Below are 13,545 nucleotides of genomic sequence, written 5' to 3'. Positions count from 1 at the left end.
CGTATCACCAAAATATAACTAGTTGCTGGTGATTACCCCCGACTGGTCTCAGCCCAAAATATTCGGATTCATTTCAATATGAATATACTATTCAATTGTATATTGAAGTTCTGTACCTCAAAGAAGCTCTTCGAATTTGAATTTGTGTCACAAAATGCAATGAAGTATGTACAGTTGGAAAATCTCAAATTATTATCTCTAATGTTATGTGGAACTGGTATTGTTTTCATTTTAACTAGAATAGAAACCTCATACTCGATTAAGAATCCAATCACTCAATACTCGATTTTCCCAGCCTTGCGAACAAAAACCCCGAGATGCAGTCGGGTTTAATATAGCTAGGATGGTTACCCGCTCTGAAAGAATTGGCATCGTAAGGATTTGTGATACGATTGTTGATACGGTATACACACAGCGTTCTCTAATAATTGCTTACGATTGCCCCTGACTAGTGTCAGGCGAGAATATTCGGGTTTATTTTAATATGAATAATGTATATATTATTTAATCGTAAAGATTTACTTAGCAATTTGTCGAATAAGTGTTGTTTTCCCGCCTCGGCGTCTTAAACGACCGACTGACAACGATGGTCTCCCAAGTTTTCGCAATCCGGCATCGTCCCATTGACACGTTCGTCGCTGTAGTGCTAACCGCGTTGCGTTAATCATTGATCCTTTTGGAGCTGTTTGCTCGTGAATACTCTCGTTCAAGTGGGCCCTTTACCATTTAGTTGTTGTATTGAAGATAGATTCGTCTGACGCTATCGGCCTATTCACGCGGCGTTTATGGTAGGAGGGATTGTTGTTGTTTTACGGACTACATAATCCGCAACCATGTCTCCCTGTCCTGGAGTTTGAGGAGGCGTAGACTCTTGTTGCGTAGGACTGTTTTATATTTCACTCGTATGTTCATTTTCGTATGGCATCAACTAGAGTAAATACAATCGTTATCAGTACAGGAACCCCCTTTCGAGATTCCGAGCATTTGTCAGAAAATGCAGTCAGCATAAAACTTATGGTAATGGAAATCATGTGGTATTTTATTAGTGAGTTTCTCTACTCCCCGTGAATCTTAAACAATGCAGTCAGAGAATGTTTTGTAATTTCGAGATTAGCACTCAACTAACAGCGACTATACATTAGTGACTTGTATGTGTCTGCCGGTAATCAATACATATACCTTAGAAGATAGTTGGACAACTTTTCCAGGATTTCGTAATTAGATTAGCATTAGAATGATAGCTACAGTTTCTTTTCAAATTAGATTAGAATTATAATTATTGGGAAGTATAAAGAGATACAGCAAGAATCAAGTTCAGTTCGTATCGAATCGAGTTCAGTTCGTATCGAATCGAAGTTGATTCCATAAGCAAGAGAATGGAAAATGTCTGTACACCAAGCTCGGTTCGTTTCGCCGGGTACAGTTCTCCTGTTGCATTGAACTGTATCATTTTCAGGAAAACCACATTAGATTTGAATTGACACGAAGAGCACAAAGGCATTTCACTAAATCATGATATAATTATATTATCGGCATTTCGGTATAATAATAAATCTAATCAGGCAACTATAGAATTGATGAGTTATCCAAGTCTGCCAATGGCGGCCAACTGCGTACTGTCTCAACTTCGCCGTTAGCTGTACTCACTGTATTGAGAATAATTACTGTGAAAACATGGTTTTTCAGGGATATTGGTGGGGAATTCACAGTCTGTGAATAATTCGCTTAGGGCAATTTCGAGGATACATTGAGAAATGTTAGACTCAACCGCCAACCGCAATTGACTCGGATAAACCGAATAGTATTTCCCTCGACCATACGTACGCCGTACATCCGACTGCGCGTCATAATTAGTGGATATCATTCGTGGATTACGCCTCGTGGATTACGCAATTTACATTGCGGTGGAATTTAGTATCGTTCTATATTGGCACAGTGTTATTTTAACTGAGATGACAGGTGCAATACAGTATAATATGGCAACACAACGTCCATAGCAACTTTTCTACGCACAACGTCAAGGTGTCTATTAACGGCGTACGTTGTGAATCATATGTATGTTAATATCACGTTAGGGGCGTGGCCGTGTCGTAATGCGCTTGTTTCTGTTAACAAAGAGCGTATAATAGGATAGGTTTTAATCAACGACTGTCGATAGCGACACTTTCCCGACAGACATCCGACTTGCTATCAAACATATTGCTTTAATTTGAGACTTGTTAAGAAATATCCTGAATAAGTGCGAATGCAGACATCCGCATTTGATATCGCAGTTGGAGTCCATCGGCTAGCGCGAAAGATAATAAATGGATGATCTCATAATCGTATACCAGCAGTCCAGCATGGTCGCTTTGGTTGGACGATCACGGGCAGACAGAAATCCCTGTGTTAGCAGTTGGGGATTAAAAATGTCACATCTTTGTTGCATTGCGTGCTATAGTTAACAAAGTCAGCGAGTTGAATGGTATGCTTTTATTATGCAGCACTGAACCGTCGAATGGTGACGTTCTGTATCGCGAATCACATTCCAGCCGGTTCTTGTCTTGACAGATCCGCAGATTCGATGGTTGAATATGTACCGAAATAATGTGCGATTTAAGTGGGTATTTGCCGCGAATAAGGTGGTGGCATTTGACCTTATGATTCAGGGTGTGTAATGTGTATAGATTGTAAGGATTGTCGTTGTCACGGCCGTGAGTCGTAAGCTTGAGCAGACTAGAGTCTTTGTCTATGTTTACATTAGGGTGTTGTAAGTTGTAACTATGAAGTGTGCTGCCATTCTCGCGATTGTTCTTTCTAATTGGCGATCAGCTGTTCGAGAAGGTAGTAAATGTGATAGATAGGCCCAAAGTATCGCGTAAAATGCAGGATGCATAGCAAGTAAGTGGTCTCCGAGATCATGGCACAACCGAGGTTATTCAATTGCTATATTGAATTATGAATAAGTTCCGCGTTGAGTTTCTATGAAGGTATATCTAGTACTAGGATGTACGAATTTCATATTTCCACCATCCCATAAGACTCAATTAGTGTGAATGTAGTTCAGACGGGTCGAGACATCGCCGCCTAACCTCGAATCGAATTTCGCGACTCCGAATCAGAAGTGATGTAACCTGTCTCGCGGCCGGACCGGACTCTAGACCAGCGGTTTTCAACTACCGTAACCGGTCCGACTAATATATTTTTATCTCAATACAACATCCAAGAATTATCACACTTGTTCATTAAGTAGAGAAATGATTCCTGAAGTTCTAAATTGATTTAAATGGACTTGGCGTACGTTAAAACTGTTCATCTTAGAAGTAGCTTACATCTCGTTAACGACCAGTTATATCTGAAAGTTTTTCAAACAAAATGAGTTGAATGTTGACAATAAAATTTAGCGGCATTTGGCATTGTAAGAGAATGTAGCAAAAAGCAAAAGTTCTTTCAAAAGAAACCGGGCAGTGAAAACCAAGTTGGTAGTTTTAACAGGACTTCGATTTTCATAAACTTCAATGGAACCCACTGCATGATTTGGAATCAGGGTGCATCAACTAGGAATTTTTCATCTTTCCAAATTAGATTAGAAATAGAGCTACACATTCTTTCAAGAAAAGATTAGAATTACTGGATTTGCGAGAACTTGGGTGATTGAATCGAGCTGAGCTCATATCAAATCACAGTTCACATGGCAAATGTATGCACAATGCACATGAGCTTGGCTCGTTGCATACTGTTCAGTTCTCTCAGCGTAGGTATAACCATTTCACAAATTAGGTAAGAATTCGATACCAACATTTCACTTTGACAGCTAGAACTAATTGTTCAAGTCTGCTTGTAATTTCCCAGAGGCAGCAGCGAATTTCCCATTTAATTCGCGTTTCGAATATTTTCATTCGAGTTGCATATATTTAGACGTAATTTCAATTTGTGTATGTTTTAGTTTTGATTTTGAAATTTTACCAGTCCAGTACCTAACATGGTTGAACCACCGTGCTAGACAGACTGAGTTCTTGGGGGTGCTTGTTGATCGGCTTTGTGTCGTGCCCCTTCTAATGAGAGTTTTACCTCATGGTCACATTGGCAGCAGTTAACCACAGTACGATTATATGAGCGAATTGAAGCGTGGCGATTTTCCCATTAAAATGTCGATCATAAGTTCATAACAAGCCGCCCAACTTGAAGAAAAGCACTCGATGTTCATAATCCTTCAACAATCCGAGACCGTATCGCGCAGGTGCGAACCGGCGCCCTCGTCAATGGACTCTAAACTCAAGTACGTTAAGATCTAATCGAGATCAACACCACTAGTTGTCCACGGTTTGAATAAATACCCGCGAAGTGATTTCAAAATTGGAAGTTTTGATCATATTGACACTACGAAAATTCTTATTCTGGTGCCCGCGTTTTCTTTTGGTTTGAGATTTCGCGGTCACTGATTGCTTGGCTTCCGCGCATTTGCTATACTGACCTTCGTCCACCAAAAAATGGGATCAGTAACGGAGTACACTTCTGCTTTTTCGAAGTTCTCAAGAAGGTTTTCCCTGTTTGCGCTACCGTTTCGAGTGGTTTTGTTTTAGATTATTTCCACTTCTAGCTGAACAGATTCTTGTTAAAACTGCTCGCTTTTTACACTTAGAATTTCCTAAGTTGAAAGTAGTCCTGTGATAAACTTTTATGAGTAGAATCTTCATAGGAGCCACGCAAAATTGCCACTGTATTACGTTGGCTGACTATGTTTTCAAATATTATATTATTATATTTGTAGTGTCATTGGTCATTTGGCGTAAGTCGCGACGATTCTTGCAATTTCTCTGACCTAATCTATTTTTAAACCATCGATTCTCTACTTCAATAGGCGGATTTAACGTGCCTTGGCATTCCTTGTTCTACCTGCAGTCGGTAAAAATTTGGGGCGTTACTTCTAACTTATAATTAAGTCGCAACGCTGTGACCACTTCCACAAACCATGCCAGTCTTATGCATCGTGGTCATTAATGCACTGTACGTACACATTGTACAGTGTGCACGCAGCGCGACCTTGCTATGTAAACACGCTTTAAAACCATTCACCCTGCTACACACACATTCACCCTGTTACACACAAACAGGTGTACTGGATTGGGTATACTAGTTTTCTTCCAATGAAGACGCTTGATCTTCCAAATCCCATGAAACGAGGCTTGATCTGATGATCGTTTGTGTAACATTAACCGAGTTGAAACGCTCCTATGCTACAAGTAGCTTGTAAGTCGTCAAATTTGCGTGTAACTTCGCTTGTCTGCTTTAAACCTTATCCTAATCCACGTTATCCTTCTTCGGTGCAATTTGTCCGCAAATTCTCGGCGTTTATCCCGTGCGGTGTAATTATTCGTCTTCGTGTTTTGTTACGATACGAGTTGGATTCGTGATAATGGCCCGGCGATTAGCTGGTAATTCGCCTGTCGTCGTAACCCGCGATTTCCTGATTTTGAGCGTGGTGAGCGCGCCTAATTGTAGTCGATGTGAGATAAGTCTTGTTCGCTAACGTTCGGAAATCATTACATGTATAGCGTTAGTTGACAGTAAGGTCCGGACTTGTGAAAACTAACAGTCTAGTTAGGTGACGGGTACCGGTAGTTTGAAAGTGACTAGCTCAAAATCTAGCTATAGTTCCGGATTTTAGAAAGTGAGTAGTTCTAGTTCCAGAGTCATCACTACTAACAGTGGCGTAGCCAGGGAGTAGGACTAGGGGACGAAATCCCTCCCATCCAAATTTTCCGACGGCAATAACTCCGCTCCCACTGGTTGAATGAAATTGAACCAAATTTGGTGAACATCGTTTCCATAGACAACCTAACACTTTCGTGGGGTGAACATAACATTTTCAAATTTTTTGTTATCTATTTTTATATGATAAATAGAAACTTTCTTCTCCTGTAGCAATGCGGCTACTGGTTGGAATTGAACCAAATTTGGTGTGTAGGCTTAAATTAGGTCATCTAACAATTTTATCAAGTAGCCAGTGCGATTTGAGAAAAAAGTCATTTTTGAAGAGCCCTATTCTATATACGATATTTTTAGAGCTAATTCATACTAGTTGCTTCGGAATTGAATCTAATTAGTTCTAGTGTTCTACTTCAGTTGAGTTCTGGTTCTAGTTGCTAGTTTTGAAAAGCCGGTAGTTTGCACAAGTTTTGAAAAGCCGATAGTTTGTACAAACCTGGTACGGTTTTCAGTATTGAGTGTATAACTGTATACGGAATATTAAGTCTGCTTAAACATCGGATCGGCTTAGATTTAAGTCAGATTTGGATTCGTGTGTGAATGTTTTATCGTTCCTCCTTCCAACCTCCTTCGGTTATACAACTCATTACGACGAAATTGCATGTAAACCCTGTCTTAGCACCAATGTAAAAACTGCATAAATACCGCCCAATTATAGCTTACAGCGATGTTGACGGACTTCAGGTAATCATAGCGGATATTAGTCTGTTAATACTGAGCACTGAGCAGGCTTGGACAACTACAGATAATTTATATTCTAACCTAATTCTGGTTTACCTGAACATGCTACAGGAAAACTGTTTTGTTGTACTTCATTCCAGTGAGAATTTAATTCAATTACCAAGTTTTTCGGATTCAGTAATTCTAATTCTAATCTAATTTGGACAAGATGAAAATTTAGTAGTCTCCCAACTCTTGTAATGAACGTTCGATTAATGCATTTACGCATTTTGCCTACAAGCCAAGGCAGCTGATTGTCGTTTCATTTGAAGTCAAAATCCGTCACTACATTGCTCTCCTAGTTTAAACCGAATGCGGAACATGTTGGGTGCGTGACCCACTGTTTTGATCGACCATGTGGAAGATATATCCAATATCCAGTGTGAATTCATTAGCACCCGCCCGTGACTGTCAGATTATCGCCATTGTGCACTGTGCAGAATAGCGTTTCGCAACCATTCGTACAGTCGCAGACTTTCGCAATCTATTTCTGTAGCACAGACACTCTTCACCCACGCAGGTACAAGTCGTATAACGTTAACTGTGTACCGTACGATGTGTGACAATCAAATATTGACTCGCTTGTAGCGGCAAAATCGCGCGTCTGAAAGCTCGCCGTCGCGCGATAACCATCAATCTGGAATGGATTAAAATGTGTCGCTAATCGTGCTTGCGACCCATGAATGGCACCTGCGATTTCGTCGCGGTATTAATGCAGATAACCTTTTCGCCAGTCGGGTATTAACAGAAGATCTGTTAGAATAGAGATGTCTGCGCGCGAACCGCGCGCGTATGTCAAGTATTTGCGGCCGATTTACGAAACATTGCACGACACAGTACAAACTTCCAATCTAGTTGGCGGTCAACTAATAACTTCTTGATAGTTCTATTTCGATTTCTAGTTGCGAGGTACTTTAAGTTCTAGTTGCGCGGTGATCCGTTGTGTGATGTTCTTGCAGCCATTGCTAGCTCAGAGTCATGACTACTAACAGTGGCGTAGCCAGGGGGTGGAGTTTAGGGGTCTAAAACTTTACATTTCAAACTTGCACTGATGGTCACGCGAAATGGCGATCCGATTCCGATAAGATGCTTCAGAATTGAATCTATTTAGTTGCGAGTTATTTAGTTCTAGTTGCTAGTTTGAAAAGTGAGTAGTTTTAGTTGCGTATTTTGAAAATCAATCCAGTAGATTTTAGAAGTGTGCTGGCACTCTGATGCAACGTAATGTTGGCAGCCTCGTAGTATAGGAAGAGAGGTTTTGATGATTCACGGTGAAATTTTATAATCGTGTTTTCGAACTGTTGTTGATACACTGTAAATGCGTGGCTGGGAAATGGGTTTAATAAACAGATTGGCACCATAGCCTAGTATACAAATTTGCACTTTCTGGTACCAAACTTTACCGTCATACTTATTCCAGTTGGTTAAAACGAGTACAGTATCCCAATTCTTATGAATATGGATATATCGCAGACTTGCACGAACTACCAATCTAGTGCCTTGACGGACAAGTAACTTCTTTTTTTCGAGTAATTCTAGTTCTAGTTGCGGATTTTCAGGAGTGAGAAGTTGTTGTAGTTACAGTAAGTACTTCTAGTTCTGGTTCTAGTTGCATATTTCGAAAAGTGAGTTGTTCCAGCTCCAGTTATAGTTGTGAAAAGTTCTGAAAATTCAGTATAGTTCGTACAAGTCTGGCATGTGTCCCCATATTAATCGGTATTTGACAAATTTGCACCCCTTTTGAGTGGTATAAAAGCAAAAATTTCCACCAGAAAGTGTCTTTTATTAGATTTTAGCCCACCCTACTGTAGAAATTGGTTGAATACACGATGTGTATGGTTATTTCAATGTATAAATATTTGTGGCTAATTCACGATCATTCGTAATCGCGTAAATGCACCGACAGAGTAAATGTTAATCTGTTTTCCGAATGAGCGAGCATTATCAATACTTCGTCGAGTCGCGACATCGAGATCAATCCCGCATTTGCGAAAATCGCCGTGGTACCGCGCAGCGCGCTGAAGTGTCCTTGAAATCTGTCGAGTCGAGATGTTTTGTGACATCCAGCCTTCAGCGATCAATTACCGAGCGGGACTTCAGCAGTCGTTTAGTAAACTTTAAGTGGTTCTTGCCTGGAGCATTGCGATTGCACGGGCGGCAAGGGTTGATGAGATGTTTGGACTTGAATATTACGGGTTGCAGACCGCAATCAAAAATGTTTACATCGTGTTCAAGTGCATGGTCAGAGAGCATATATTGTATAGCTACTGTAAGATTGCTGGTCACCGTATATAGTCTGGCGAAGGGCCAAGGAGTTAGTGTGATAACGCGCATTCGGAGAAATAGCTACAACAGTAGTTTTTGACCGGGGTCCCCTGAGCCAATATCAGAGGTTCGGTGGGGGGTCAAGACACTCGCCAGACTTATACAGCAGAAGCCGCACTGATTTGCAGTTGATATTCATTTTGTGTGAAAATCATGCTTTAATGTTTTTTTTTCCTTTGACGCTGTTGTTGATACACAGTTCATTTTTTGCAACGGTTCTTTGTAGTGATGTACTAGATGTGCATTGTGTTAGGTTTTGTTTTTGTGACAAGGCGAAAATATGGGGTTCGCCCGGTCAATAAAGGTTAAAAACCACTGAACTAGACTATTATTAGTGCAGGGTTTGTGCAACAGTATTGCACAGTAATGTACGAGGTGCGTAATATGTTAGATTTATGTCCTTGTGACTTGGCTGAAAGTGGGGGCTAGCCGAAGCTTTGCAGATTTGCGCGAGCGTTCACCCGTCAAGTAACCATTGAGTCAGAAAGACAGGATATTATGAACTTTGTACAGTTAAAGGAGCTTATAGATACGTACATGGTACATGGACGAATATGGCTTATGGTAAATATGAGTCGCTATTCTCTGAACGTACAATTTACTGCGATATGTTCTGGCTATGGATCGCGTTTTGTACCAATGGATTGTCGCTTGACATATTTATTTACGCATCGATTTATTTTCTCGCATCCGTTGTCCTAATGTGCGACTGCAGCATGTGATGCGTCTGTATTGTGACAACTTACCGCGAGGGTAAAGGTTTACACGAGAGCAATGAAATTTTAGTGCTTCTTACAATAGATTATGGCTTCCGGTCGTAAAAATGTCCTCAGCTTGATGCCTTGGAGACAAACGAGCATGTGTTATAAACTGAACCTACAGCGGATATCGGAACAGAAAATCAGTAACAAAATCCGGATGGTTCGCGATGTCTCCGCAGTATTCGATTTTTCAATTACGGTCATCAATTTGCAATTGATTGGATCAAGCTACTTGCCGTGATACGAAAATATTTCGGCCGTAAATTATTGAACGGACTCGCAATATGGAATTGATCGCAAATTGATCATCACCCGACGTTCATTTTAGACTCGATTTGCTTTATACAAACGCTTAGCGATAACTGGTTTTGAGTAGTTCTAGATCTAGTTGCGCATTAAAGAAATTTGTTGCCGAACATTTAGAAAACACGTGTCGTCGTTTGGCGTGAATTGGGATACCGGTATTCTGTGCTATGTGATGTTTTTGCAGCCATTGCTAGCTTAAAGTCGTCCCTACTACCAGTGGCGTGGCCAGGGGTGAGCTTTGGGGTCTGAAGCTCTCTCATTTCAAATTCGAATCCCCGACCTTTTGAAATGCCGATTCTATCTATAACATTGTTAAGCTTATTTGCAATTCAGTAGTGTACACACTGTACACTGTACAAGTGTGCTGCCCTGTCGCGTATATTCTAGATGAGAAGCTAGCTTAAAGCAGGTGAGATATTGGAATCAGCCATATGTACAATATTGCGGCCAATCTGTTCACGTTGTCTCTCAGGGATTGATTTTCAACTTGGCACTTAATAAACGCACTTGCATGAAGCGAGGTGAAAAGGTCGCTCATCTGTTCTGAAAATGCGAGGCAGAAGTTTCGCCAGAGCAGCTCTCTGTTGTGCAATGTGCATTCGAATATGCATCTAGCAGTCGATGGTACGCTGTTGTAGCGCACTCTAATCTAAACCAAAAGCTTGTGTTTCGTCGATTTGTACCATAGCGTAAGATGCGAGTGGGGTTAACGCCACTCTATGGTGCAAGATTTCGCATTTCATTAGGTGAGAAAAATTCAGATGCATCAGTCCTCGGAGAGGTCGATCCTAGGGGTGGGACAGGTCGATCCTAGGGGGGGGGGGGGATATGCTCTGTTTTCGTCTACTACCCCAAGAAAGCGATAAAAGTTCGATATGTATCGATAAGAATTGCGCATGTGACCTGTTTTCCCCATTGGGATTGGTGCTGAAACAAAATCTGGTGCCAGAAGTGCCATTTGCCCTTTTTGTAACCCACGCTATCATAGAAATCTGGTATATATACCCTTATTTTTCAATCATGTTTTTACAATGTATGTATTACCTATGTGTAATGCTATCTGAGCCTCATTTGTACAACCCCTTATGCACATCTTTCTCGATAAAAAGTAGGTTTGTAGTCATAAAGAGTCTGTGTATCAGACTCACAATAATAAGAACGTTTATTCGTCATTAAAATTTAATAGCAGCCTATACGATTCGGTTCCGAATTACGCCCGGTATATTTATGTAACCTGTGTAATACATACTGACGTCTATGAAAACAGCGCAGCAATCCTAGACGCAATTTTAATGCTACTTTTGAAACACTTCGCGTAGACATAGACAACCGGGTCCGCGAACCACCTGCCGGAGTTGGGAAAGGGGACAGCTGCATGTAATCCAGGCTTATCCGGTGTTTCATAATTAATGTTTAGAACGCACAGAGTCGGATGCGCTTTGTGATGAATTAATTCAAGTACGAGTATTCCGACGTATGATCGTGTGTGCGGGGTGTCGGCAGAATGTTTCGGCTTGACATGAATAGCTGAATGTTCTAACAGCGTAATGCCCGGTAGAATTTATTTATCATCGCAAAAAGTTCAAGCATAGAATTCGAATTGTATGTGACACGAAAGATTGATTGGATGTTGTACAAGAAATGCATTTCATTGAAGAATTGTGATATAAAACAAATATTCGTAGGGATATATGATTTTATATAAGTAATGTGTCAGCCAGAAATCAGTGCAGCATAGTGAACGAGTCAACCGCAGGCATTAGAAAAAAATTGATTCAATAGTGCGTGGTACATTGCGAAGGTGTAACAGTGAATAGCAAATATTACATAACACAGGGAGTATTCCAAAGGACGAGACAAATTTTGTAGTAAATATAAATAATTGTATGTAGATCACAGCGCGAATATATGATGGTTGAAGCTACGTAAATAGTAGCGGCTATTATGTAAATAAACAGGTGGTATTGTATATAGCAAGCGAAGCATCTTGGGGAAAATAAACCTTACTAGAGTTACGTCTCTATATTGGAGTAATATATTAAGTTTTGTCAGTTTCCTGCGGTCGTTTGACGCCCTCGGTAGCGTAGCGCGTTTACTACGCGGTGCTCTTCAACCGTTGTAAATTATTGTTCGGCGTGAGAATGATTACAGCGTTTTCATCAATTATGACAGGCGGTTTTGTTTCCTTAAGCGAATCATTGTGTAAATCTGTCATTCATTCGCTATCGGCCGAGTGCGAGACGTTAGCGCGCGCAATACTACCGTAGAATGAAAGGTATATGAGCTTATATGAGCTTAGTATAATACTATAATGAAGCATAGAACCCTTTTCAGCACCCTTTATTTACAGCAATTAACTACCAATCGTTTCGTTGTTCATTATGGCTTGACATGGCTGTGTAGTGTATGGACTTGCACAAACGAGCGATCTACTACCTACTAATTTTCTGAGCAGTTCTAGTTCTAGTTGCGGATTTTGAAAAGTGACTACCGGTAGCACTAGTTTCAGATATTGATGCGGATTTTGAAAAGTAAATAGTTCTAGTTCTAGTTGCACATATCAATGATATTAGTTGCCGAACAACTAGAACACACATGCTGTCGATCGTGATGCCGGTGTTCTGTTGTGTTATGTTCTTGCAGCCATTATTGCCAGCTCAGAGTCATCACTGCTAATAGTGGCGTAGCCAGGGTGTGGGTTTTGGGGGTCGAAACCCTCCCATTTCAAACTCGAAACTCCGCCCTTTTGAAATGCTGATTGCATATCTTCAATATTTCTTTCTAGTTTATTTCTTTTCTAAAATGTGTGAGTTGCTCTGTAGTTAAAGGTTGTTACTTCTAGTTCTAGTTGTGTATTTTGTAAATCCAGTATAGTTTGTACAAGTCCGACCAGCAGCTATAACATAACAGGCTTTTATCCAGTTTCATCAACCACAATTTCCTTTCAACCACCCTCTATCTGTACGACAATTACCCACCAATCGCTCATCATGGCTTGACATGGCGGTATCGTCATTCTGAAAGTCTGTACCGTAGGCGATTATACTTCGATACTGGTACTCCACTCTTCACTAGCTGTACGTTTATTTCGGAGGAGATGACGAGGCGTTTATTTCTAGTAACACGTAGTTTTTATTTGGTATGATTTCAGAGCTATCTTTATTCATGTAAATAGTCTTGCTATAGAGCGGTTGTATATTATATTATAACGAGAGGTGCGCCTTCATTGAGCCGCGATGGGAAACGCGTTGAATTCCAGCGACAAACGCGACTATGATAAGAACTGGAGCCCGTACTCGGACGATTTTGGGGCGTTTTCGAGGAAAAAGAGTAAACGATGGAGTCTAAAAAAACCGAAGGGATATTACAAGAGTGAGTGGAAGAACTTCGTCGAAATCCGGGGCGGGGTGGATCATATTTTCTTCGCTGCTCAGCTCCCGGATTCTTGAATTTGCATGTTTCACAAGATCTCTGTTATTCGAAGGCAGAGAGAGCTTATCTCTGTGTACTATTGAGTAGGACTTTGCACAATGATGCGATTATTCTAATCTGAACCTATAGTATTAATTCTAATGGTTCGAGGCGAGTTGTGAGAAGCTATTATTTTTGAGCACTGAAATTTTATGTCCTTGACCAGTAAGAAATATTGTATCAACTTGAATCTTTGGAGACTTGAAATCTGGAT

The 13,545-nt window shown here is 40.6% G+C and overlaps 1 protein-coding gene across 2 annotated transcripts in view; it reads left to right on the top strand.

Annotated features, from left to right (window-relative positions):
* Positions 1-13,545, top strand: part of LOC145439583 (uncharacterized) — a 64,400-nt gene that overhangs the window by 16,024 nt on the left and 34,831 nt on the right. The window contains exon 1 of one of the 2 annotated variants that reach the window (XM_080317082.1): positions 12,980-13,232. The exons of the other annotated variant lie outside the window; for it this stretch is intronic. Within the exon in view, the coding sequence (XP_080173208.1) occupies positions 13,097-13,232 (136 nt within the window). The 5' untranslated portion in view covers positions 12,980-13,096. Of the gene's footprint in view, positions 1-12,979; positions 13,233-13,545 lie in introns of those variants that run through there. 2 annotated transcript variants of the gene reach the window in all.

Source organism: Botryllus schlosseri, chromosome 5 (genome assembly GCF_051294905.1).
Source record: "Botryllus schlosseri isolate E-star chromosome 5, Bs_hap1, whole genome shotgun sequence".
Lineage (NCBI taxonomy): Eukaryota > Metazoa > Chordata > Ascidiacea > Stolidobranchia > Styelidae > Botryllus > Botryllus schlosseri.
The sequence above is the reverse complement of the archived record's forward strand: the minus strand, read 5'-3'. Positions and strand labels throughout refer to the sequence as shown.